We start from the raw sequence: 27,108 nt of genomic DNA on the forward strand, positions 1-27,108 counted from the left end.
AGCCCTGAACAGGACTTCCTAGCATCAGATCTTCCTAGCGCTATGCATATCAAGGTCAGCTACAGAAGGACAGGGTTTACGGGCACTTTCTAATCAAAGGACTCGGAAAATGTAGGCACTATCTCTTAAAGTTCTTCAGAAAACAGTTTCAGAGTCTACAAAAGATTTCCGAAGAATAAATCAACACCAAAAGGAAAATCGTAACATTTCACTCTGAAATCTGTCTGAGAGGCTAGAGGAGTGCTCCTTGATTTTTTTTTGTTTAAACCAACAGCATATCAACAAAGAGGCCTTCTTTCCCTTCTTTGCTTCAAACAATCTTTTCGCATCCGTTATTGGTTTGTATCCGCCCTTAAACGAAAACTAAACAGATCACATTGTCTCATTTAGGACCCCCTATACACAAAGAATCAGCTACATAAAGATGAAAATCAGCACAAGCTGAATGTGTCACTGAAGATTTGTGTGTCACACACAAATGGAGAAAAAGATAAGAGAGCTATTGTCCAATTGTAGAAACAAAAAAGTAATATGGGGTTTTCTGTTCTCTGAAGTGCATCATGAAAAGGGGGTGGAGAGAAACACAGAAATCCAGAATTAGCCTAGCAAATCATTTTGGGAAGAGCTGACAACATGTAAATTCCTCACACATAAAGTATTTCGAGCAAGAGACCTTGATTCCTGGGCTATGATGCCATTCAGGATTCCTTGCAAAGGCTCTGGAATTCCAGTATTCATAAAAGAAAATGCTCATTATAATCGGAGCGTAGAACCCAGCGTAAGAGGTACTCCCAACGTGACAGCCTGTATGAAGTATTACAAAGCTTACAGTTAAGATCTGGGATAGAGGCTGAACACCAAATTCAAAAAAGGTAACCAAGGCACTAAGTGCCATAAAGGAGGAAGGGGAAGGAAAAAAAAAAAAACCCACGATTGCCACTCAGCCACAGAGAATTAAAGTGGAAACCAGAGGTGTGCATGGGGGAGGATGAGGGGTGAGAAGTGCGGGGGGGGAGGAACAAACAATACATTTGTCACCCCGTCCCACTTCCTATAGAGGATACAGGCAATGCCTCCCGCCCCATAACCTCGGACACAGATGGTTATCGTTTATAGCAAAGGTGCACAGAAAGGCCTTCAGGTCTGAGCCCTTAATTCCAGGGCTGTAAATGATTAAAGAGAAGGATGGGGGTGGGGAGGGAAATGAGGGCGGAGGGAGCTGGGAGATTCACCCACCACCTCCCCCTAGGGCTCCTACCTCACAGCGCTCACCCAGGACAGAGCACCAGAGTCTGCCGCCCCTCCAGGGCAGCTCCGACCCCATATCCCCAGGCCCTGGGTTGAGGGGTGCTGGCGGTGGGGAGGCAGGGACAGTAGGTAAGTTTTCTGAGCCCTGCGGCTGACACGCCACAGGCTCCCCTCACAGCCTCTTCTTTCAGAGGGACCAGTACAGACAACGCGCTGACTTCCACTCCTCCCTTTCCACCCCCCTTTCTCGAAGGTACCCAACCCCCGCCCCTTCATCTCTCAATGCCCCCCCGCCTTTTCCTCAACTCCCCCCCTCCCCAAAACTCACAGCTGCTCCAGAGGTTCCTCCAGTCAAACCCTTTCTGGAAACGACGGCGGCCCGGCGGGTCCAAACCACCTACCATCCCCGCTCGCGTTTCCAGGCTCCCTACCCCCGCCGCCGCCGCCTCTTCTTCCACCACTGCCACCGCCTCCTCTTCATCTGCGGCCCACCGGCGGCGGCCGCCCCGAAGCCCCGCCCCCTCCATCGCCTCCTGCATCATCACTTCCGGTAACCCCGCCGGCCGCCAGCTCCAGGAGGGAGAATGGGAGAGGGGCGATGAGGGAACGAGTGGAAGATTGCGTCACGACGCACGTAAAGACGTACGAAGCCGTCGCCAAGTAAGGGCAAAGACCTAGCAACCCGGAGGGAGATGGGCTGGACCATTTTTTCCTTGTTTTAGGGGAATGGAGCGGGGAGGATACCGAAAGCGTAAAGGAAAAATAGGGAGAGAAGGAGCTCAGCTTATTGTTGGATGCGGCGAGAGATGGGTAGAGTCAGGTTCGGGGAGGCTCGAGACTCCCCCAGACCTGGAACTGGTGCTCCCACAGAAGTGGGCCCGGTGGTTTGGTCCGGCCTGGCCTACTGGACCCGCCTCTGCTCGGTCGGCCGCGGCTCTGCTGGGCTCCTGGCGCCGCCTCTTCCCAGCCTACCGCGGGCTGCGCGCTTCTGTGGGTGGGGGAAGGCAGGACTGACACAGAGTGAGTGTAGGGGATGGAGGCGCCGACTCCAGGCGCGGGAGACTGGCGGGGAAGGGGTTGGCTCCCCACGGGCAGGGATGGGTTGGAGGTTGGGCTGCGGCGTTGCCGGGAGACGGGCCTGTGTGACCCCAGCTTCGCAGGGGGCGGCTCGGTGTCATCGCCACCGGCCTCGGGGACCTGCCTCACGGAAGTGGCTCGCGCGTCCAAGAGGGGAGGCCTGGTGTGGGGACGCTCAGGTGCCGGCGTGGGGCCCCCTCGGAGGCTGTGAATCTTTTGGACCCCCGAATGTAAATGGGAGATGGTAGAGTCCGCTCCGAGGGCGAGAGGTGTCTGGCTGAGGAAGTTGACCCAAACCAGGTCCCGTACAGGAACGGAGACTCCCTAGGACCGTGAGAGCCAGCTTCGTAATTCCCTTGCTCTTCAAACCTGAGAGCAGGATGTTGCTCCGTTACCTTTCATTCATGTGCAGGAAAGAGTTAAGTAAATCAATAAAGAAGGTATCAGCAAGTGAGAAATACCCCCCCCCCAAGACCGGATGAGGTGACAGAAGATGGGGGGAGGGCCCCTTGAAGTCGGGTAAGGCCGTTCAAAGGAGGCCACGGTTTTGCAGGGATCCTGGACAATGGTTTTTCTGGTGGAGCCAATGAGAAGGACTTTTAGGTTGGAAACAGCCGGAAGGCCATGTGGCTGAAGCTGACGGAGCCAGGGCCGGAGTACTCTGTGATGTAGTTGGGCAAGTGGCATGACTGTAGCAGCGCCTTTTAGCCCAAGGCAGGGGTTTGGCTATTGTGTACTTCAAGGGTTTTAAGAAGGGAAGTGACCTGACCTGATTTACATTTTTAAAAATCCGCTCTGCGTGCTGGATAGAGAAGGGTGGAAGTAGTTAGACCTGTTAGGAAACTTGCACTGTACGACAAAGGAGAGGTGACAATAGTGTTGAAAGGGCCGGCCGGGCGCGGTGGCTCACGCCTATAATCCCAGTACTTTGGGAGGCCGAGGCGGCCGGATCACAAGGTCAGGAGATCGAGATCATCCTGGCCAACATGGTGAAACCCTGTCTCTACTAAAATTACAAAAATTAGCCTGGCGTGGTGGCACACGCCTGTAATCCCAGCGACTCTGGAGGCTGAGACTGGAGAATCGCTTGAACACAGGAGGCGGAGGTTGCAGTGAGCCAAGATTGCGCCACTTCACTCCAGCCTGGGCAACAGAGTGACTCTGTCTTAAAAAAAAAGAAAGAAAGAAAAGGCCCTCAGTCACAGTGGAAATGGAGAGAATTCCATTCAGCGTATATCTGGGAGGTAGTGCTTGCAGGACTTGCTGGGGAATTGGATGTGAAGTGTGTAGGAGAGGGAGGAACCAAGGTTAACTCCCTACGGGAAAACAGTTTAGCGAGGAATATCGAAAGTTCTCTTTTGAACATATTAAGTTTGATAAGTCTATTAACAAGTCAAATGAAGTTTTCAAGAAGTTAGATATACAAGGCGGATGAAAAATCATAGTTGGAGATAATAAATGAGGAAGGCAGGGAAGAGCTCCCAGATCGCCTAAGAAGAGGGTGTAAATAAAAGAGGACCCCTAAATCCCTTGGGTTCTTACCATTTAGAGAGTACCCAGAGAAGGAGAAGCCAGCAAAGGCGACGACACAGACAAGACCTCAGAGATCAAATAGGAGGCCCCTTAATATCCTGAAATAATGTGACCCATCCCCTTAATCAGTGAGTCTCATCCACCCACTTGCCAGCTTCTACTGGCAGCAAGTAGAAGCTAAGTCCTGGCTCAAATCTCTTCCCTCCCTCTCCCAGCTGTCAGTGCTTTTGGACTTGTGCTCAGGTAATTTGTGTCTGTTATAGGAAACCTGACTTTTTCGATAAATTGTCTATTTATATGGCTGTCTCCCCCAGGGACTGTTCCTCCTTTGTGTCTTCCTGGCTCCTGGTACAGAGCCTTGTCCGTATGGTGGCTGTAGCTGGGCAGGAACACCGTGTTCATAAGGTATCAGCCATACAATCCTGCAGCTTCTCACGAAAAGGGGCTTTTGTCCCTGCCGCTGCTGCCAGCCCCACCACAATTATGGTCAGTTCCACAATATAGTGTAAAGGGTATCAGAAGACGAATAAGAAGGCCTGGGTTTCAATCCTGGATCTGCTACTGACCAGCAGAGTGGCCATGGATAAAGCTCTTCTCTCTGAGCTGAAGGGCTGGCCTAGATTTGAAGTTGCATACTGACAAGACAGATATTGCCTGCAAACATATTGTTCAGCCCACACAGTGATTTAAATTCTTTTTTAAATTTACTTGCCAACATTTAAAAATTGGACATCAAAATCCAGACTTTGGGCTTCATTTGAAAAATCCGACAATCTGACAACGCCAGCCTGAAGTTCCTAGAGGTTCCTACACAGCAACTGTCAGCCAGAGCTGAAGAGCTGCTTCCCCTTCTATGCAGCTCATGCTCAGGGTTTGCCAAAAAGGCCTCTCCTCTCCCACTACCTGGCTGACCCCTGTGGGCATTTGATTTGCAATTCTTGGTCTAGGGCTATGCTGTCCCTGTGTGGCCACTGACTATTTTAAAATTTAAAATTTGATTTAAAAATTCAGTCCCTGCAACACATAGTTCAAGTGCCAGTAGCTACCTGTGACAGGTGTGTATCCTATTGGACAGAGCAGATAGAACATTTCCTTCACAGAAAGTTATCTTGGTGAGCACTGGACTGGAGGAACTCGAGGGTACTATGTAGGCTAGTCATTCTCCACATGTGAAACTCAAGGGACTTAGCCTAGTGAGGAGCTCTGGTGCCTCTGCAGATGGAAAAGTTGCCCATTTGATAGTTATTTGATGGTGGAGGAAGCTGTCCTGAAGGCATGGACCCCTGCACAGAATGCGGTTATTTATCAGAGAGTTGGATCAAGGGTCTGGTGCTAGAAAGCCCCAACTGTATCTAATGTGGCATCCAAAGCTCTTTGGTCAGTTTCCTAATCCAGTTCCTCGGAAAACTGTCACAAAGCAAGAACTTAAGCCAGTGTCTTGTGTTCTCAGACTTCTCGATTTGATATGCAGGGTGAAAGATCCTGGCTGGCGAGTTACCAATGAATGAATGAATGGTTGATCTTTAGCCTTGGCCTTCAATTCTAGCCCCTCCCCTACATCTCTTCTACTGCTTTCTACTACTAGTAACTGGTAATTGCTTTTCACCACCTCTGACTGACCTGTACCTTTTCTTTGCCTGTTAAAATATGCTGATAAGGAAACATACTTCCATTTCTTTTGAATTGAGGGGCCCATAACTTTTCATTTAGAACTTCTATCCCTGATGGGGAAAATAGCTGTATATCTATTGGTTGTTATCTTGGTTACAGTAGCCTGATTGGAGTTCCCCTGTACAAATACAATCTTGTGTGTGCTCCAGTGCTGGTATGATATATTTAGAATGGGTGTGCTTGCCTCCAGTGATCTTGTTTGGGATAGACATTTTAGAAGTCTTTCAGACATTAGTATTTTGTTTTGGCCCTGCGTTCTAAAAATTTCCCATATTACAGGGCCTAAACTAAATTATTTTCCCTTAGGTAAAATAAAAATACTATCCACCCTCTCCTCCCTGCCCCCTATTGCTGACAGACCGTATGCTTGTCATTTTCTGTGTAAAAAGATGCTGTTTCATAAAATAGCTGTGGTATGATTAAGTATACCACACAAGCATATCCTGAAGTTTGCAAAACAGTGTGTGGCATGTGTGGCATTACACTTCCCTTTTTGGATTCTAGTAACCAAAAACTGAATCTGAAACAGGAAATAAGTCTGTGGTGTGTGTGTGTGTGTGTGTGTGTGTGTGTGTGTGTGTGTGTATGGTTGATTGATGGAGGGGAGGTTATGGTACCAGAAATGTATTAGAGAACGATTTCACTTAAAGGTTATCTGATTGGGGTAGGAATATGGGTGTACCAAAAAGGAGGGAGTATAACAGATCTCAGAGAAAAGTGCACTGAGGGATAAACAAGGAGTAAGAGATAAAGGAAGAAAAATAGGAAGGGAAGCCTGGTCGTGCCTTTGGTGTTGGCACCTGCATTGTATTTCCAGTAAGAAGTATGTGCTGTGGTCTGAAGATAAGCGGTGCTTCCAACAGGGTTATTTACTCATACCAAAGAACAATAGCCCTTTGCTGTACAGGGATTATTAATGATCAGAGGGAAACAGCTTTAGGAAAATCCATTACTACCACAAAGCAGTAAATTCACCAACAGGCCACACATTTCTCTCCTCTGCAGCAAAGCTTAGCATAGATAAAAGAGGCCTCATTGTTCTTCCTCTGTTTCCTCCTATTCAGGTAACATTTGCCTTTGTTAACTGTCAGTGCTAAGTGATGTACATGGATTATTTCATGAATAATCCTTACGACTCTGAAACGGGTTCTGCTATTACCCCATTGTACATTCTAAGAAACCAAGTCTCAGGCAGGTTAATAATTTGCCCAATGGGGTAAAGTCAAGATTCAAACCAAGCTTTGTCCACCAAGAGCCCAAAATAAAAGTTCATTTTTTTCGTATTATATCTGCTATTCCTTACAAATGGGACAGACATTCCCTACTCTGCTCTACAGGGCAAGAACGTCTGGTTGCTTTGACCTTGTCAAGAGCATTTCAATTCCATAGAAGCTTTCCAAATGACAGTTTTAAGTCACAGTTTTCTAGATTGATTTTAATCCATGGTCATTGAGTATAGTGGACCTTATTCCCCAAAAGGATTTTGTTTTTCAGGAAAAAAGTGTCAGAACCTCATTTTTCTATGTTTGGTTCTAAACTTCATGGAAATATTATAAAGTATTTCAGTCCAGTGAACAAACCCTAACCAGCCTTAAGAAAACTTAAGAGTGAGGGTTACATCATAGCTGTGTCTCTTAAACGCTGTTCTGGATGAGACTGATGAGGATTCCTCCCCAAATAACACTGAGTCTCCAGTTCTTTATCCTAACACACAATGCTCTTGAAAGCATCCTAGTAAGAGTTAATTAGTATTTAACCCTTCGATGCTCTGGGATCATCAGTTAGGAAGCTCGTCCAGATACCACCCTGTGTATCTCAGGATGACAACATGCGTTATCAATGACCATTCTGTGTGTGTAAATGTATTCTTCTAATAAATATTTGTCATGTTCCAACTATGTGCCAGCCTAGGCATGTAATGTGCAAGACAGTCCCAAATCTCTGCCTGCTCCCCCACCACCTACTCCCTGCAACACACACATGGTGGAAAAAGAAAGGTGAGTCATGCAAAATTATGAGAGAGTAGGATGAACATTATGGCGGGTACGCTAGAGGTGCCAGGAGTACACATAGCCGGGACACTGGCCCAGCCCCAGTGTGAAAAGGGCACCCGTCCAGAAGTGATGGAAGTCAAAAGGTGGACGCAGCAGATAGGCAAAGAAAGAATATTTCAGTTGTATGAACTAAAGAGGCTTCCTGTGGCAAAAAGAAGGACATATCACATAACGAGCACAGAAGACCATGATTTCATTTGGGTGGAGTTCATGATTCCCCCTCCTTGCTAAAAAATCATAAAGTATTTGGGAGAGAAATTTGACTATACTACAGTCATCAGTTCTGACGAGGGAAAAAATTCCACCTAGGGTAGGTCTTTCCTGAAATAAATGGAAAGGGGTGTTTTAACTTCCTGGGGCTTGAAAATCAGGGTAAATTCCTCTTGCCTTTGTCCCTTTTCTTATTTGTACTGCAGCACATTTTCTTTAGAAGGCAAAGCCTCATGAGAGTCCAGCATTTGGAATTTGGACATTCCTGAGACCAGAGTCATACTTCTATAAATCTCATCTGGGGAAAGGGAATTTTCATCTCTGCTCTTAAACTCCTAAGTGTTCGTGCTGCAATGGTCTCTCCAAAGGCAGGGGAACCGTTCCAGAGGTGGGGAAAAAGGGCATAGTGGATGAGGCCCCTCATACCAGCAGATCTTTCCATAGTCCTGTAGAACTAGATCTAGACAGACCGAGTGTCTAGGCATGCCTTGTACAGTAAGTTCTTGGAACCTCCCCAGACCCTCTCACTACACTTTGGACCATGAATGGCAGAGTGGGTGAGTGTTTGGTGTTTGGTTTTTGTTTTTGTTTTTTAGATTGATCACTGCCCATTATGAGTCCCCATTACTGACTCTAAAATGAAAACAGAAAAGCTTGTGGACAGTCAGGAAAATCATCATCCAGCTTTTTTGGCTCTTGACCCTGACTCCTGTCAACTAATTAGGGGCATTAGGCAAGATCTTGTTTCGCCATCTGTACAAGTGTTGGAATTATAAGTAGTTATGATATACAGTAGTTTGATATCCAGTGTATTTAAGATATAAATCAGACCATATTACTCCAGCTTGCATAAAATTTACCAGTGTCTTTTGCCTTAAGACTAGCAACAAAGTGCCTTTCCAAGGCCTACACCCAACCTGTGCTGGATTCTGTGGACCTGTGGCCCCTTTCCCAAAGGCTCTTGTTGCGTTCATGTTCATCTTTTTTATTTTTATTTTTTGAGACAGAATCTGACTCTGTTGCCCAGGCTTGAGTGCAGTGGTGTGATCATAGCTCACTGCTGCCTTGATCTCCTGGGCTCAAGGGATCCTCCCACCTCAGCCTCCCAAAGTGTTGGGCTTATAGGCATGAGCCACCATGCCTGGCTAGTTTTTTTATTTTTCAATGGAGATAGAGTGTCCCCGTGTTGCCCAGGCTGGTCTCAAACTCTTGGGTTCAAGCAGTCCTCCCACTTCAGCCTCCCAAAGTGCTGGGATTACAGGCATGAGCCACCATGCCCTGCCTCATGTTCATCTGTGAAGTTGATTCCCACCTCACAACCTTTGCTCCTGTTGTTCCCCCTTCTTGCACCAGCTTCCCCTGACGTGAGTCCATTATTAGGTTCCATCACACCATTCAGGACTCAGCTCAAATGTCACTGACCACCCAGAAAATAACCCCCACCTCTGCTCATTTGTATCTTACTACTCTTCAGAGCACATATGACTATCTGAAATTCTTTTTCTTGTATATCATCTGCCTCTGCCACTAGAATATAACCTCAAGGAGGGTAGGGACCGTGGCTGCTTATTTATCACTGTATCCCCAGAAACTGCAGGTGTCTGGCACATGGCAGACCTTCAATAAATGTTGAGTGAGTGGATGGATGGATGGGTCCTTGGAAGGGAAGAGTAAGGCCTACCAGGTAGTGGCACTGTAGTGAGCCCCCGCACTGGTGGCTTTTATGTCGGCTCCCATTGGAGTTGGAGGGGACAGGGTTGCCACAGGGAATGGAAAAGCAAAGCGGTGCAGCCATGTGCCCAGCCTGCTTAGAGCATGCTGGTGTGTAACATAATTAAAAAGGGCAGTTGCAGGATAGGAACAGGGGCAGATGGCAAATGGGGAAGACTATTGCAATTCACATCAATGTGCAAAAAAATTGCTTCCTTTGCTGTTTGTATAGAAAGAGACTAGAATTATTTAGTTCCCTTTGTCACAACTAGCTAAGCTCTTTAAAGCAATCAAGACATTCAACATTTATTGACATTGAACAGTCTATTTCATGATTAAAAGCATGGGCTCTGACTTCAGACCAGCTGAGTTTGCATCCTGGCCCTGCCTATTGTTAGCTGTGTGACCCTGGACAAGTTACTTAACCTCTGCATCAGGTTCCTCCTTTGTATAATGGGGATATTGGTAGCATTTGCATATATAGAGTACCTAGCAAATTATCTGGCGCACAGTAAATGCAAAGCAAATGTAACTTTTAATATTTGTATTACTGTAATGAACAAGATACAATCCCTGCCCTCCAGGAATTCAGACTCAGAGAAGAAAAAAACATAAAGTGAAAGAAATTCCGAACTATCTCCTGGCCGTGATAGAAGCGAGGAAAAAGTTGCTTTGAAAAAGCTTAATAGCAAGTAGGTGTCTGTGTGATAGATGGGGTGGCTAGCAAAAAAGAGGCATTGTAAGCAGAGGAAGACTCAGCCGAGACAGAGAAGTATGACATGACAAGGCACCTTAGAGCAGTAGCTCCCAAACTTCAGAGACAACATCACAGTTTCTGCTGTTTACCTATATTTTAAACCAGCTTAAAAAGTTTTGTAATTCATTTCTTTAAAGGAAGTTCTATATCACATACAATCTAAATCACTCAAAATTATGGGTTTGATGGGCTATTCTAATACACAGTTTGTATTGTGTATCTAAGATCACCTCCCCAACCAATCTTTGGGACACTTGCATTAGGGGACACATTTCTCAACTATGACCAGAGGCCAAAACACACTGGCAGCAACATCTGTCAGCCTTTTCTTAGTGGCACAGGCCTGCACATCGTAGAGGCTTGGAAATGATCCTCACCTCCACACGTGTATAACCCTGTCTTATAACAGACAGGGCGTGATTTTTAAAAAGACCAGCTTCTAGTGCCATTTCCTTCCAGGCACACCTCATATCTTCTGTCTGTCTTCATTCTGGGATTTGGGGGTTAGGGAGATGAAAAGGAGTAAAGAATTGCAAGAAATGTCCGTCTCAGAATAAAGATTATAGCAGGTTAACTTTTAAAAATCTACATGGATAGACTTCATGACCAGCTGAGCCCACAGTTGAACTGTGGTCCTCTAAACTACTGAATAGTCCTGATGTATTACCCGTAGGAAAATGTATTGCCCGTAGGAAAAGCAGACCCTGTTGTATCAGATCAATCCCTGATACAGTGAAGAAGGAAAAGGGCTTCCTTAGTCTTGTATTAATTGTGAGAGATAATTGATAGTTATAGAGGAATAAATGTTGGTTTCAAGCCGTTAAATCCATATTCGGGAAAAGGTGGTTTTTCTAAATGAGTTGCTTTCTAGGAACAAAGACAAGAATAAAAAGGAAAAGAGCTTTTTAAACTTTTTTGTAAATATATGGCTGAATCTGTTTCCAGAATCACAAACTTTCTATAGCAGAGAATACTCCAAATTATTCAGCAAACATTTATTGAATACTGATTATGCACCCTTCTAGGTGCTGAGAATTCAGCAGTAAATAAGATGAATATGATCATTGTCCCCTGTAAAGGTGACAGTCTACTGGGGGAAGACATTAACAAACCATTACTTAAGTGAGGAGTGCTATACAAGGAAGAATATTAGGACCTGTGAGAAGTTTCAACAGAGAGCCCCGACCCAATGGGTGTGGGGGAAGCTGGAGGATTTTCTGAGACATCCATATTTTCACTGGGAACTGCAGGATGAATAGGGTTGGTCAGATAAAAGGGAGGGGGTCAGGAGAAAGCCTTCTAGAAAGAAAACAGCATGGATATGTGCCCCTAAGGCAAGAAAGAACATGGTTCCCTCAAAGGCCTGAAACAAACGCAGCAAGGAAAGAACAAAAGAAGTGTTTTTCTTTTCTTGCCTTTTCTATCAAGACTTGGAAGGAAATGGTAGACTAGGTTTGTTAATGGTACACAGTGGTGAATACAGTTTTAGACGCTTCTCTCGGGAAATCTTTGGAACTTGGGTTTTCTGGGTCACCTGATGTTGCAGAGTGAGACATCACATAAATCCCTTTCAGGATTAGTTTTCAAAACACTTAAACATTAATTAAAGTGTTTTGAAAATAGTCCTATTAAGTACCAATTGTAAGCACTGCTCATTACCTTGAGGGTATTAACCTAATTGCAGGGCTTTTGTATCAGATTATGGTATATGATCAGTTAGAATTTGAAGCTGTGGTTCTTAGAGTCTTGGAAGGAAACCAACTAAAGTTAGATTTTAGAGAAGGTTGCTTCAGCCAGTTGTGGTGGCGCACGCCTGAGGTACCAGCTGTTCTGGAGGCTGAGGCGGGAGGCTCACTCGAGCCTGGGAGATCAAGGCTGCAGTGAGCCGTGATCATGCCACTGTACTCCAGCCTGGGTGACAGAGTGAGACCCTGCCTCAAAAAACAAACAAACAAACAAACAAAAAACCTTGCTGCTCTTTGAATATGCCTGACCTTCATCACTTTTCTCCAGTGTCTTGCAGTCAAGGAAGTTCCGTCTGTTAATGACAGGGAAGTGAAGCAATCATTAAGAGATGTTAGTTACAGACTCCCTGTACCTCACAGGAACTGACTCACGTATTTTCATAGGAAACCATGGAGTTTTAGGGAGAGCCAGAAACTCAGAAACCTGTTTCCTTACCAGGAAAAATGTCATCATCTCATCTGGGTTTTTATTACAATAAACCGCAAAGCATGATGTTCTCTCTCTTGGTTTTTATGAATTCCTTGTAAGCATTTTTTCTGTGCAGCCTCATAGACTCAGAATTGGCATTGAATATAACTTTGGTCCTTTCAACATTTGAATTAGGTGAAGTAGTCTTTGAAGCTTTTCGTCATTTGGCTCATTCTTTACTTAAGAATAAACCTCAAAAAACGTCATCAGGGTCAGGGTAAGTGCTCACATTAGAAAGAGGAATTCTCTGTAAGGTGAATTCCTTGCAAGTACTTTGAATTTTGAGGTAAACATGCCCACTTCCAGCTCCACTCTGCATTCTTCGGCTGCTCAAATTCTCATAATTCCAGGACTACCCTAAAGGATATTATCTCCACCTCTTACGCCTTTCCCTCCGTAAGTTGAAAATGGATCATGTTCCCAAAAGCAGGCAGTTGAGCAGCTTACTTCCCGATCCCGATGAGCCTGTTAGAGGAAAACCCAGAACTCAGAATGAGGTGTCCAATTGCCTGGCCTTCTGCCCTCCTTGTCTTCCCACCCTGTCTTCTGGTTCAAGGCTGTACAATATTCATTGTTCTAATTCTGACTAATCAGAATCTTCCAGTAGTGGGACTTTTTTTTTTTTCTAGCTTCCCTGAATATAGTTATGAAAAAAGGGGAGTGGGGGGCTGAAATGTTTGTTTTGTGTTTTCATTTTTATAGAGATAGGGTCTCTTTATATTGCTCAGGCTGGTCTCAAACTCCTGGCCTCAAATGATCCTTCCATCTCAGCCTTCCAAAGTACTGGGGTTATAGGAATGAGCCACTGGAGCCAGCCTGAGTTTTTAAATAAGTTGTTGGGGTTTGCTTGTTTGTTTTTGAGATGGGGTCTCACTGTGTCACCCAGGCTGGAGTACAGGGGCTCAGTCTTGGCTCATAGTGCAATCTCAGCTCACTTCAGCCTCCCGGGCTCATATGATCCTCCCACCTAAGCCTCCCAAGTAGCTGGGCCTACAGGCACGTGCCATCACACCTGGCCAATTTTTGTATTTTTTACAAAATGAATGTTTTGTAAAATACATGTTACCCAGGTAGGTCTCAAATTCCTGAGCTTAAGTGACCTGCCTGTCCTAGCCTCCCAAAGTGCTGGGATTACAGGCATGAGCCACTGCACGTGACCTTAAATAAATTTTTTTAAAAAGGAAACACCTAATATCCATCAGCAAAATAGATGGTACATTGGGATATCTTCATACAGTGTGCTGAATTGCAGCAGTGAGAATATATGAACTAGAGCCATGTGTAACAACATGGATGAATCTTATTGAATGTTATGGGCAAATAAATTGCAGAACTTACCTGTAAACTTTTTAAACTTGCAGAGCAGGCAGGGTGCCGTGGCTCATGCCTGTAATCCCAGCACTTTGGGAGGCCGAAGCAGGTGGATCACCTGAGGTCAGGAGTTTGAGACCAGCCTGACCAACATGGTGAAACCCCATCTCTACTGAAAATACAAATTAGCCAGGCGTGATGGTGCGCACCTGTAATTCCAGCTACTTGGGAGGCTGAGTCAGGAGAATCACTTGCATCCGGGAGGCGGAGGTTGCATTGAGCCGAAATTGCACCATTGCACTCCAGCCTGGGCAACAAGAGTGAAACTCTGTCTCAAAAACAGTAATAATAAATAAATAAATAAATAAATAAATAAATAAATCTTGCCAAACAATACTATAAATGTTACGTGTAAAGATATGCACGATAACAAATTCAGCATAGTGATTCCTTCTAGGAGAGAGGAAGGGGAATGTGATTTGGAAGGGGTACAGTGGGGGTTTCTACTATATACATAATTTATTCTTTAAGGTCTGTTGTAACTATATGGCTATTATATTGGTCTCAATATCTTTTCTTTCCTTTTTTTTTTTTTTGAGACAGAGTCACTGTTGCCCAGGCTGGAATACAGTGCATGATCTCGGCTCACTGCAACCTTCACCTCCCGGGTTCAGGTGATTCATGCCTTAGCCTCTCAAATAGCTGGGATTACAGGTGGTTGCCACCATGCCTGGCTAATTTTTGTATTTTTAGTAGAGACTGGGTTTCACCATGTTGCCCAGGATGGTCTTGAACTCCTTACCTCAAGTGATCCACCTGCCTTGGCCTCCCAAACTGCTGGGATTGCAGGCATGAGCCACTGTGCCTGACCTCTATATCTTTTTGTATCTGAAATATTTTGTAATAAGAATTTAAAGATAAACCATCTTGGCTAACATGGTGAAACCCTGTCTCTACTAAAAATAGAAAAAATTAGCTGGGCATGGTGGCGGGCACCTATAGTCCCAGCTGCTCGGGAGGCTGAGGCAGGAGAATGGTGTGAATCCGGGAGGCGGAGCTTGCGGTGAGCCGAGATATCGCGCCACTGCACTCCAGCCTGGGCAATAGAGCGAGACTCCGTCTCAAAAAAAAAAAAGAGAAATTAAAGATATTCGGAATTGTGCTTTTAAAAAATACAGTCAGCTTCATGGAATATACCTAGGTCAGTTCTCTCTTGGCCATGTCTTCTGAATTAAAACTGATGTTTGAGACTAAAAACCCAGAGGGGCCTTGAGATCTTCAGTCATCAGAAAGTTTTTTTTTTTGTTTTGTTTTGTTTTTGTTTTTGTTTTTGAGATAGAGTCTTGCCCTGTTGCCCAGGCCGGAGTGCAGTGGTGGGATCTCAGCTCACTGCAAGCTCAGCCTCCTGGGTTCATGCCATTCTCCTGCCTCAGCCTCCTGAGTAGCTGGGACTACAGGCGACTGCCACAATGCCTGGCTAATTTTTTGTATTTTTAGTAGAGACGGGGTTTCACCGTGTTAGCCAGGATGGTCTTGATCTCCTGACCTTGTGATTCACCTGCCTCAGCCTCCCAAAGTGCTGGGATTACAGGCATGAGCCGCCACACCTGGCCAGTCATCAGAAAGATTTTTAATTATACTTATTGGACAAGATAGTAGACCAACGATTTTGAGAAATATTTCCAAAAAGGTTGAGAGGTTGCAACCTGACAACCTCTGGGTGGAACTGGGCTTACAGACTCATTTTGTTTGGCCTGTACAGTCCTCACTTTTTTTTTTTTCTTTTTGGAGACGGAGTCTCACTCTGTCGCCCAGGCTGGGGTGCAATGGCACAATCTTGGCTCACTGCAACCTCTGCCTCTGGGGTTCAAGCGATTCTCCTGACTCAGCCTCCCAAGTAGCTGGGCCTACAGGCACACACTGCCACACCCGGCTAATTTTTTTTTGTATTTTAGTAGAGACAGGGTTTCACCATGTTGCCCAGGCTGATCTTGAACTCCTGAGGTCACCCAATCCACCTGCCTCAGCCTTCCAGAGTGCTAGGATCACAGGCGTGAGCCACCATGCCTGGCCTCACATTTTCAAAAATAATGACTTACTGTGTTTTTTTGAGATGTCATATTTTAAAAATCTGGATTGCCACCTATTTTTAAGCTATCAGGAAATCTGGCATTCCTAGGGACTTCTTTCTACATGGCAGATGCTGGCTGGAGCTGAATAGCAACTGTTCCCTTTCAAGGGGGCAGTTCCTGTCCAGGTGGCCACTGTCCCCATTCAAGCAGGTCCTCTCATTTATATTACCTGCCAGGCTGCAGAGGCACTTGAGTTTGTAACCAGTGGATTAAATTCCATTTCTCACTTAACAAGAATATTCAGTTATCCAAAACATGCCTTCTCTTAGGCATTCAGGTGAGTCTTATAATTTTACTGGACTGGCTTAAAGAATAATAAGTGTGAGTTTTGGTTTTGCCGTGTTCATAAATGTGGCCACCATGGCAAACTGTGTGGTTGAGCAACCCTCAACCTCGGGATGAGTTGCAAAGCCAGTTGAGAGATACGGTGTTTCTATTACATGGTTTCGGCAATGCTACCCAACAGATTTGCTGAGAAAGAGCAACTATTTCTAGACCCATTAAAGGTCTTGATTAAAAAACTGTACATCTGCCTGGCTGCCTCCTGTCAAGTTGCATTTTTATGCAAATTTTCCCTCTTCTATTTCGGTGGGTCTGAAGATGACAACGGCAACACGACAAGAAGTCCTTGGCCTCTACCGCAGCATTTTCAGGCTTGCGAGGAAATGGCAGGCGACATCAGGACAGATGGAAGACACCATCAAAGAAAAACAGTACATACTAAATGAAGCCAGAACGCTGTTCCGGAAAAACAAAAATGTAAGTAGGCCCCACTTGGAAGTTGCACAGGGGAGAATTGTTCCTTATGATACATGTTTATTTCTTGTCGGTCCTTAATTGAAAGGGCTGAGCCGCACAGTCACGGTGGCACAACGTGGGGCAGGAAGGGGCCAGTGCACAGCTTGGCTAGCTTGCCTGACCACTGGGAAGCCTGTGTTTCTTTCTTCACTTGTTCCAGGTCTCAAGCCAGCCAGTAAGTGGCTCAGTGTCCTCAGAAGACCCCATGAGCCAGGTGACATGAGTCAGGCCAATGAGTTTTCAGAGGAGGAGCCAGTCCTCATACTGTACCTGTTGCTGGCCACTCCCATAGGAGGTGTGCAGGAAAGTGGTTTCGTTTTGTTTTTTTTTCAATTCATAAACTATTCAAAGCCTCTAAATATAAACCCATTTAGAAGGAAGAGAATAGGATTAAGACACAGGGTTCCCTTCATAACAGCTTTGAGCTCAAGCCTCTTTGGCTAGCAGAGTGAGGTTGCCCTTTGGGAGCACGGAACTGGGTAAAATAGTATCTCCATTAGCTGATTTACGGGAACTGCACATGCAGACAGCAGGGAGCCAGATTGGACCCACCCCTAGGAACCCTAAAACATTAACTGTCAGCTCTGGGGAAGACCGCCTGGCACTAAGCATGGAAGAGGCTTTCACGCCTGACTTCTCTTCCGCCTTCTCACTGATCTAATGGATTCAGCGCTGTCACTGCTCCCCTCATGAAACCTCCTAACAGTCTACTCTAACCACTTTTCCCTTCCTGACCTCTGACTGTCTCTGTTCGGCCCTGTCATCACACACCTTCCTGCCAACTACAGGGGTCCTCTGAAGGTCGGCCCTCTGTGCTGAGCCTATGCAACATGCAGCCACCTTGTGATTTAAGCCGTCACATCTGAATCCCCGGCTTTGGCTGCTGCCTGGCCACCTGAAGGACCTCACCACAGCTTAATGGTCCAAAGCAGAATCATCTTTCTACAGGAGTGCCTCCCCTTCCCCACTGGTCCATTGGTGTCACAGCTCCTGTCACCACTTTGCAACTCTTTGTTCTCATTCCTCAACAAATACTTGATTGCCCACTGTGTGCCAAACACAAGACTAGATGTTGAGGACAAACATAAGCCAAACCAAGACAGAGCTGTCAAACTTTTATTCCTTTAATTGAAAGTGGATTACCATGATTTGACTATTTTGGAATTTCAAAAGCCCTTTGTTCCCCTTACTAAAGTTAGATGGAGTTAGATGGAAAGAAATATAAAATTACAGTTGAGAAAGTCCACGAAGGCTGGGCATGGTGGCTCACGCCTGTAATCCTACCACTTTGGGAGGCCAAGGCTGGAGGATCGGTTGAGCCCAGGAGTTTGAGACCAACCTCGGCAACATAGCGAGTCCCTGTCTCTTAAAAAAAAAAAAAGAAAAGCATTACCAAAGAAACTCTCCTAATCTGCAGCAACTTCCCCTTCTCTGAATCCCTGATGGCCCTAGCTTTTCAAGGCTGACTTTCTTAGGAAGTTTCTCTCTACCCTTCTGACCTTCCTCCAAACCCAGCTTCCCCAAGCTTTTTCTGCTCTTAGCATAGACCATGCTTGCCAAACCAGAGTATATGTACCCCATGGAGTCCCGAAACAATCCTCTAAGGAATGGAAATAAAATACAACTGCTATTTCTATTTATTCTTTCATCTTTCTAAAAAGTCTGTCTGGTACATAGTTACAATGAACTTGTTAGTACATATCTATAATTTATAAATTAATACATTTATAAATTAATATAAATACAAATATGGAGGCTATGGGCTCAGAAATTTTTTAATGAAAAGAGTAGGTGATCAGCCAGGTGTGGTGGCTCACGCCTGTAATCCTTACACTTTGGGAGGCTGAGGCCGGTGGATCACTTGAGGTCAGAAGTTCAAGGCCAGCCTGGACAACGTGGTGAAACCCTGTCTACTGAAAATACAAAAATTAGCTGGGTGTGGTTGTGCACGCCTGTAATCCCAGCTACTCGGGAGGCTGTGGCACAACAATTACTTGAATCCAGGAGGGAGAGGTTACAGTGAGCCAAGATCACGCCACTGCACCCCAGCCTGGGCAACAGAGCAAGACTGTCTCCAAAAAAAAACAAAAAAAGAGTAGATCAGAAGGCTTGGAGATCCCTAAATAGTTGTTTATATTCTCCTTTTTCTTCTTTATTCTATTTATGTTGGCATGGGTTTCCCAACGAGATCATCAGTTCCTTGAACATATAGACAAGGTCTTGTACTTTTCTAGTCTATCCCAAGGGACCTCCCTGTGGTTGTCACTAAATGAATGAGCAGCTATAAATACTTTGATTTAACTGACCTCCTCCAGGAAATCTTCCTCAGTTTCTCTGCTTCCCCCTCAACCCCATGCTGGCTGCCTGTTCTGAATTCCTATGGCTGTCCATAACAGTCACTGCATCCATTGATTATATACCACTGTGCCTTTTCTGTAGCTTTAGGTATCAGAGTTGTTCTGCCCAAGTAATAACTTTGATAGCTGAAGGCACTGTCCAGCCTGCGGTGTTGGGGATATCATAGTACATGCCCAATAAACCTTTGCACGCTCACTCACCTGAAGACTACTCAAGACTTTTCAGTTTTCAGTTATTGCAATAACCCTTCTTTTGCCTAGGCTTGGATTGGCTCAAGCGGGGTGAGCCAGAGGGAGGTGTATATGCCACTGATGGAACATGAGATTATTTGGGAGTGGGTGGAAGAGGTACATGGGTTTTTAATTTTAAGATATGTACTTGCTTTAGTATGTGTTATAAAGGAAAGAGAATATTAGATCACAGTTTCACAAATACTGTTACTTAAGAGAGAGTCCATTTAATGAAAAATTCTAACATTAGTATAAGTAGTATGTGGATATGGCAGAATCATGCAGCCAGCCCGTGAATGACTGAATTTGGAGTACTCTAGCCCAAGCTTGTTCAGATGGACAGCTGAAGCCCCAGAAGCCCCAACCCCCTTAACTATATGTTTGTCAAGCGCTTTTTCTTTCTTCCTAGTCCCTCACGCAGACATAAGGAGTTTCTTGTAACTTTGATTGCTCTAAGAGTTTAATAATCCAAAGGTATCCCATGAACTGCTGTGAATCTCAGTGGGCAAATGGGAATGTGGAACTCTTTTCCAACACAGACAGCAAATCAGTGACTTCTGAGAAGCACAGAGGTCAGAAAGTTGGGCCTCTGCCACAAGGGACTCACAGCTGTGGTTCTCTGCATTGCTGTTCCTGGAACTCTTCTTTGCTCTGTTCCATAGGACAGGAACGCCCTTGAAATTTCCAAGCCACATGGACCCAGACTTTGCTGTGTGGGTGTCATCTGGTGGTGATGCAATCCTGGCTCTGCTTTGAAGTCCACTTGCAAACTCCTAGCAGAACCACGTCTTGATTCATTTTCCTTCCTCAGAATGAAAGAGTTTCTCCCCTTTTCCTACTTGGCTGTTTTTCAGAATGAGCTTTTTATTCCTTTAATTGAAAGTGGATTACCATGATTTGACTGTTTTGGAATTTCAGAAGCCCTTTCTTCCCCTTACTAATGAGCCAAGGCAGTTGACAGTTTAAGAGGTATAGATCATTCTCCAGTGTCCTACTCTGGGGGTTTCAGGACAGCACTTGCGGAAACCATCGGGTTACTTTAAAGTTTAATCAACATGAGGGGGGTGTGAAGAAGCACTCTCAGTCAGTGTCGGTGGGAATATAATTTATGGATTGTTGGTAGGAATGTAAATTGTTGCAAACTCTAGAGAGTAATCTGGGAATATCTGTGAGATTTAAAAATGCATGTGTCTATGGCCTTTGTCCTAGCAGTCCTCTCTCTCTAAGAATTTATCTTTTAGATACCTATGCATGTAAGCAAAGTAATTTTAGAGGGATCCATAGCAGAATCATTTATAATAGCAAAAAATTGGAAATAACTTAAGTATCCATGGGTAGGAGATTGGTTAAATTATAATAAAGCCGTCTGTTGGAATTTTGTATAGCTGTTAAAAAGAAGGGGGCAGCTTTATAGATGGACTATAGAAGGAACTTCAAGTTATGTTAATGAAAAAGCAAGGTTCAGAACAAAGGGAGCTATTGTTTGTGTGAGAAAAATAATCAGCTTCTATATACACGTGCATTTTCACATATACATAGAATACCCCTGCAAGAACACACAAGAAACTGCTAATTGTTGTCTCTGAGATGAAGAACTGGAAGAGAGGAGTAAGAGGGAAGTGTAGTTTTTATGTTATATCCTTTTGTATTGTTTATTTTTACCTTCTTTGCCGATTTTAAAAGTTTATCGTAAGCTTTAATATTAAATTGCTTTTGATTTTCCAAATTAGCACCATTTAATTTACTGGCTAGTGAACTGAAAAAGTTTGAGAAAATGTATACCTATACTCTATGTACCATTAGAAATATACTATCAGCCTCATTTCTTTTTCCCTTTTAACAGCTCACAGACACAGACCTAATTAAACAGTGTATAGATGAATGCACAGCCAGGATTGAAATTGGACTGCATTACAAGATTCCTTATCCAAGGCCAGTAAGTGTGACTCCTGGTTAACAGGTGGTGGGTACTTACCCTCATCAACCCGGTTATTTCCAAGAATGTGTAACAAGAGGGCAAGTGCTTGCTGAGAGGCCCAGAGCTGCTGTGGGAGGCATGTTGGAAATAAGCTATTGTTGCACGCTGCCAGCCCATCACAACAAAGTAAAATGTCAGTGAATGCATGACGTATCCTACTTATACAGCTTTCCACAAATGGAAGGGAAAACCAGCTCACACTGTAGAGCTTTTCTCTTTTCACTTTCATCTTTTTTATGGAAATGTGTTTTTTTAATTACAAAAGGTAGGTTTGTTGTTACTAAAAGAATAAAGTTCAAACATGAAAGGAATGCATAAAGTAGAAAGGAAAAATGGTCAAAAATTATCATCCAGGCTGGGTGCTGTGGCTCATGCCTGTAATCCTAGCACGTTGGGAGGCCAAGGCGGGAGGATCACTTGAGGTTAGGAGTTCGAGACCAGCCTGAGCAACACAGTGAGACCCCATTGCTACACAAAATTTAAAAATTAGCCGGGCATAGTGACACACTCCTGTATTCCCAGCTGCTTGGGGGACTGAGGTGAGAGAATTGCTTTAGCCCAGGAGGTTGAGGCTGCAGTGACCCATGATCACACCACTGCAGTGACACAGCAAGATCCTGTCTCAAAAAATAAATAAATCTTAAATTTATATACATAAATTTAAAATAAAAAATAAAATTATGTAAATAAATTTAATACATTCAGAATGTCAAGAAACAAATAATTTTCAAATTTATATGAATTTAAAATAACAAATGTATACAAATTTTTTCTTCCTCAAATTCTTTCATACCATAAATTTAAAACAATAATTTAATTTAAAATAAGTTTTATTTATTTATTTATTTATTTATTTATTTATTTATTTATCTGTGGAGACTGAGTCTTGCTCCATCACCCAGGCTGGGTACAGTGGTGTAGTCATGGCCCACTGCAGTCTTGACCTCCCGGGCTGAAGCGATTCTCCCACCTCACTTCCCCAAGTAGCTGGGACTACAAGCATGTGCCACCACTAATGTTTTAATTTTTTGTAGAAATGGGGGTCTCACTATGTTGCCCAGGCTGGTCTTGAACTCCTGGACTCAATCAATCCTCCCGCCTCAGCCTCCCTAAGCTCTGGGGTAACAGGCATGAGCCACTGTGCCTGGCCAAAATTCTTTTTTGTTTGTTTTTTGGAGACAGAGTCTTACTTTGTCGCCCAGGCTGGAGTGCAGCATGATTTCTGCTCACTGCAACCTCTGCCTTCCCAGTTTGAGTGATTATCATGCCTCAACCTCTCAAATAGGTGGAACTACAGTCATGCGCCACCACACCCAGCTAATTTTTTGTATTTTAATAGAAACAGGGTTTCACCATGTTTCTATATGTTGCCCAGGCTGATCTTGAACTCCTGAGCTTAGGCAGTCTGCCCACCGTGGCCTCCAAAAGTGCTAAGATGACAGGCGTGAGCCACTGTACCCAGCCCAAAATTCTTAAAAAAAAAAAAAAAATTCTCATTGTGTAGAGGGTGACCACTTTAACTGTTAAATGGAAAATTGCCAGTATTCAACTCTTTTAGCTACAAAAACAGCAATTTTATATTATAGTGACTCAACCTAGTTAGTTTGGTAGTACAACCTTTTAGTCTTTTTCTATATTCATGTACCTATATTTTCTTTACATATGTAAGATTCTGGATATAATGTTTTACTGCTTACTTATTTTACTTCATGTCTTCCGCACATCTTTGTATGTAGCTCTCCCTCAATTTTTTTTTTTTTTTTTTTTTTTTTGAGACAGATTCTCACTCTGTCGCCCAGTCTGGAGTGCAGTGGCACAATCTTGGCTCACTGCAGCCTCCTGGGTTCAAGGGATTCGCCTGCCTCAGCCTCCTGAGTAGCTGGGATTACAGATTACAGGTGCAGCACCACACCCAGCTAATCTTTGTATTTTTAGTAGTAACAGGATTTCACCATGTTGGCCAGGCTGGTCTCAAACTCCTGGCCTCAAGTGATTGGCCTGCCTTGGCCTCCCAAAGTGCTGGGATTATAGGCGTGAGTCACCGCACCCAGCCCAATCTTTTTTAAATGATTGCATTGTATGCTATTGTAAGAATGTGCCATTGTATTAGGGTTCTTCAAAGAAACAGAACCAGTAGAATGAAGATATGTAGATATAGAGACAGCTAGATGTATATGTGAAGAGATTTATTATGAGGAATTGACTCTCTATATATCTAGACAGAGATATATCTAGATATGCCTGAAAGGATTTTTTTTTTTTTTTTTTTTTGAGACTGAGTCTCGCACTGTCACCCGGGCTGGAGTGCAGTGGCATGATCTCAGCTCACTACAACCTCCACCTCCCGGGTTCAAGCGATTCTCCTGCCTCACCCTCCCAAGTAGCTGGGATTACAGGCCCCCACCACTATGCCCAGCTAATTTTGTATATTTTTAGTAGATATAGGGTTTCACTATGTTGGCCAGGCTGGTTTCAAACTCCTGACTTCGTGATCCACCCACCTCGGCTTCCCAAAGTGCTGGGATTACAGGCGTGAGCCACTGTGCCCGGCCGAAAGGAGATTTATTATAAGGAATTGGTGCATGTGATTATAGAGGCTGAGAAGTCCTAGGATTTGCCATCTTCAAGCTGAAGACCCAGAAGAAAGCTGGTGTTATTACTCAGTTTGAGTCCACACGCCTGAGAACCCAAGGGGCCCATGGTAGAAATCCCGAGTCTGAGGCCCAGAGAAGATGAGGTGTCCCAGCTCAAACAGGCAGGAAGCAAAAGGAGCTGCTTCCCCTTCTTCTGCCTCTTTGTTCTATTCAGGCTTTCCATGGTTTGCATGATGCCCATTCACATTGGGGAGGGCCATCTGCTTTACCGAGTCCACTGATTCAAATGCTAATCTCATCCAGAAACACCCTCACAGATACACCTAGAAATGATGTTTAATCTGAGCACCCATTGCCCATCAGATTGACACAAAAAATTAAGCATCCTAGGCCAGGCACTGTGGCTCATGCCTGTAATCCCAGCACTATGGGAGGCCAAGGCAGGTGGATCACTTGAGGTCAGGAATTCAAGTCCAGCCCGGCCAGCATGACAAAACTCCATATCTATTAAAAATACAAAAATTAGCCGGGTGTGGTGGCGAGCACCTGTAATCTCAGCTACTGGGAAGGCTGAGGCACAAGAATCACTTGAACCTGGGAGGTGGCAGTTGCAGTGAGCTGAGATCATGCCACTGCACTCCAGCCTGGGTGACAGAGTGAAACAGTGTCTGAAAAAGAAAAAAAGAAAGAAAGAAAAATTAACCATCCCAGCCATAATTTAACCAGCCCCTCTATTGGTAGGCATTTAGTTTGATCCCAGTTTTCCACTATGCACAGAACATCTTTGTATACACACACTTTTCTCCCCTTCTTTGGATTCTCAGCTTGCTCTGTGATCCATGCTTGTTTTTTCTCCTCTGTGTAGGCAATATAGCAAAGAGCACAGGCTCTGGAATCTGACAGATCTGGGTTCAAATCCTGACTTCCCTTCTTAATGTATAACCTTAAGCAAGTTATTTAACTTCTCTGAGGTTTCATTTCCTCATCTGTAAATATTAGAATAATAATCTCTTATGAGGTTATTGTAGGATTAACGTGTGTAAAGAAATGAATCAATGTAGATGTAGCACTTAGCAGAGGATATGGTACTTTCTGAGTAGATCCTTAGTGAATACGAGCTGCTGCAATGATTATGAGTATGATTCTTCACATTATTGTTCTTATTCAGATTCATCTGCCTCCAATGGGCCTTACCCCACTCCAAGGCCGGGGACTTCGAAGCCAAGAGAAACTGAGGAAACTTTCCAAACCAGTATATCTCAGATCTCATGATGAAGTTTCCTAATCTAGAGGAAAGTTTATTTCTGCAAATGATGAGCCAACTTGTTCTTGAATGTAAACCAGATGGCAAAACACTTCTTGATTGGGGCAAAAATTCAAATGTCTTCTTTAAACCTCCACAATTGATTCTCACCCATGATGAGCACTTCAATATCCCTAGAGTTTCTCAGCGTCTTTCTTCCTGAGTGGATGGCATTATCCATAGAGGTCATGGACCTTACATCCTCACTGCAGTCACCTTTGGAAACAAGACTAAGGCCTGTACAAGGGAGGTGGAAGGGTGCAAGAGCTGTTGATGGGAATTCCATTCACCACGCGTGCCAGCTAATGCAAAGAAATTTGCCAGTCACTGGAAGTTACTGTGGCTACTGTAAAACTATGTACCACTCTCAGAATATTCTTAGGCTTTTTATTTTTTTTTAAGCTATAGATTTGCTTAGAAGTGAGGTTTTTTTGTGTGTGTGCTTTTTTGTTGTCTTTTGACCCTTCCAGTTTCCAGATAAACTTATCTTAAAAAGTTTGGTTTTTCGGCTGGGCGCGGTGGCTCAAGCCTGTAATCCCAGCACTTTGGGAGGCCGAGGCGGGCGGATCACAAGGTCAGGAGATCGAGACCACAGTGAAACCCCGTCTCTACTAAAAATACAAAAAATTAGCCCGGCGCGGTGGCGGGCGCCTGTAGTCCCAGCTACTCAGGAGGCTGAGGCAGGAGAATGGCGGGAACCCGGGAGGCGGAGCTTGCAGTGAGCCGAGATCGCGCCACTGCACTCCAGCCTGGGCAACAGCGTGAGACTCCGTCTCAAAAAAAAAAAAAAGTTTGGTTTTTCATGGAAATTTTATGAGATTTCTGCCTTAACTAAATGCATATATTCCTTATCTTAAAGCCTGTCACTACTTAGGATGCACTTATAGGATCTGAAAAGCTCACTTTAAACTCATACTGCATTCTTTACGAGTATTTTACATTAACATAACTGAAAAGTACAAGGCCCAAGCTGGCTTTCAAATTATGTTTAAACAGAAATGGGACAAATAGACTTGAAAATAGAACGGATTTATTCCACCCCTGCAAGGGTAGACTCAGGTGAGAGTCCCTTGGTGAGTCATTTGTACATCAGTGTCATTTCTTCTTACCTCCGAAGAAGATGGGCATCACCAATAAAGACAAAGCACTATCAATTTTTGTCTATTCTTTTTCAAAATGGACTCCTGACCCTCAGAAGCAACAGTTGGAACCTACTCCTATGAGGAGGAGCACACGTTTTCACACTCAAGGTAACTTATCACAGGGTTTAGCAATGACACAGAACAGATATGATGCTGTATCAGCGGAGTCATAGTATATGCATACATATATATGCATACGTATATATATGCATATATATTCATACATATATATGCATGTATACGCATACATATATATGCATACATACACATATATATATAATATTTATTTTTATTTATTTATTTTTTGAGACGGAGTTTTGCTCACGTTGCCCAGGCTGGAATGCAATGGTGCAATCTCGGCTCACCGCAACCACCGCCTCTCGGGTTTAAGCGATTCTCCTGCCTCAGCCTCCTGAGTAGCTGGGATTACAGGCATGCGCCACCATGCCTGGCTAATTTTGTATTTTTAGTAGAAATGGGGTTTCTCCAGTTGGTCAGGCTGGTTTCGAACTCCCGACCTCAGGTGATCCACCTGCCTTGACTTCCCCAAGTGCTGGGATTACAGGCGTAAGCCACCAAGCCCGGCCTCAGTGTATGCATATTTAACACAAATGCAACTAGTACACTTTGTGCTGCTATAATAGAATATCTAACACTAGGTACTTCATAAAGAACAGAGGTTTATTTATTAACAGTGCTGGAGGCCAGGAACTACAAGGTCGAGGGGTCTGCACCTGGTGAGGGCCATCTTGCTGTGTCATTATATGGCAGAAAGCATCCAATGGTGA

The 27,108-nt window shown here is 44.3% G+C and overlaps 2 protein-coding genes across 13 annotated transcripts in view; one reads left to right on the forward strand and one right to left on the reverse strand.

The window, feature by feature from the left end:
• LOC105484993 (defective in cullin neddylation 1 domain containing 3) overlaps nt 1–2,237 on the reverse strand; it is a 50,503-nt gene extending 48,266 nt beyond the window's left edge. Inside the window, exon 1 of one of the 5 annotated variants that reach the window (XM_011747132.2) lies at nt 2,098–2,237. The gene's annotated coding sequence lies outside the window, so the exon portion shown is untranslated. Of the gene's footprint in view, nt 1–1,576; nt 1,733–2,097 lie in introns of those variants that run through there. The other 4 variants (XM_011747130.2, XM_011747131.3, XM_011747128.2 and 1 more) reach the window with 4 other exon arrangements.
• On the forward strand, nt 1,289–26,332 carry LOC105484992 (LYR motif containing 1). 8 transcript variants are annotated; one of them, XM_071084214.1, is made up of 4 exons: nt 1,289–1,377; nt 16,518–16,676; nt 21,147–21,239; nt 25,044–26,332. In XM_071084214.1, exons 2-4 carry the CDS (start codon nt 16,518–16,520, stop codon nt 25,158–25,160), a joined length of 369 nt encoding a protein of 122 aa, XP_070940315.1. In that variant the 5' UTR covers nt 1,289–1,377; the 3' UTR covers nt 25,161–26,332. The 8 variants fall into 8 exon arrangements, with proteins under 8 accessions (XP_070940315.1, XP_070940313.1, XP_011745429.1 ...); XM_071084212.1 differs by lacking the exon at nt 1,289–1,377 and adding an exon at nt 1,758–1,908; XM_011747127.3 differs by lacking the exon at nt 1,289–1,377 and adding an exon at nt 2,143–2,268.
• The last annotated feature ends 776 nt before the right edge of the window (nt 26,333–27,108 follow it).

The sequence above is a fragment of the Macaca nemestrina genome, chromosome 18 (assembly GCF_043159975.1).
Source record: "Macaca nemestrina isolate mMacNem1 chromosome 18, mMacNem.hap1, whole genome shotgun sequence".
In the NCBI taxonomy this organism is placed as follows: Eukaryota; Metazoa; Chordata; class Mammalia; order Primates; family Cercopithecidae; genus Macaca; species Macaca nemestrina.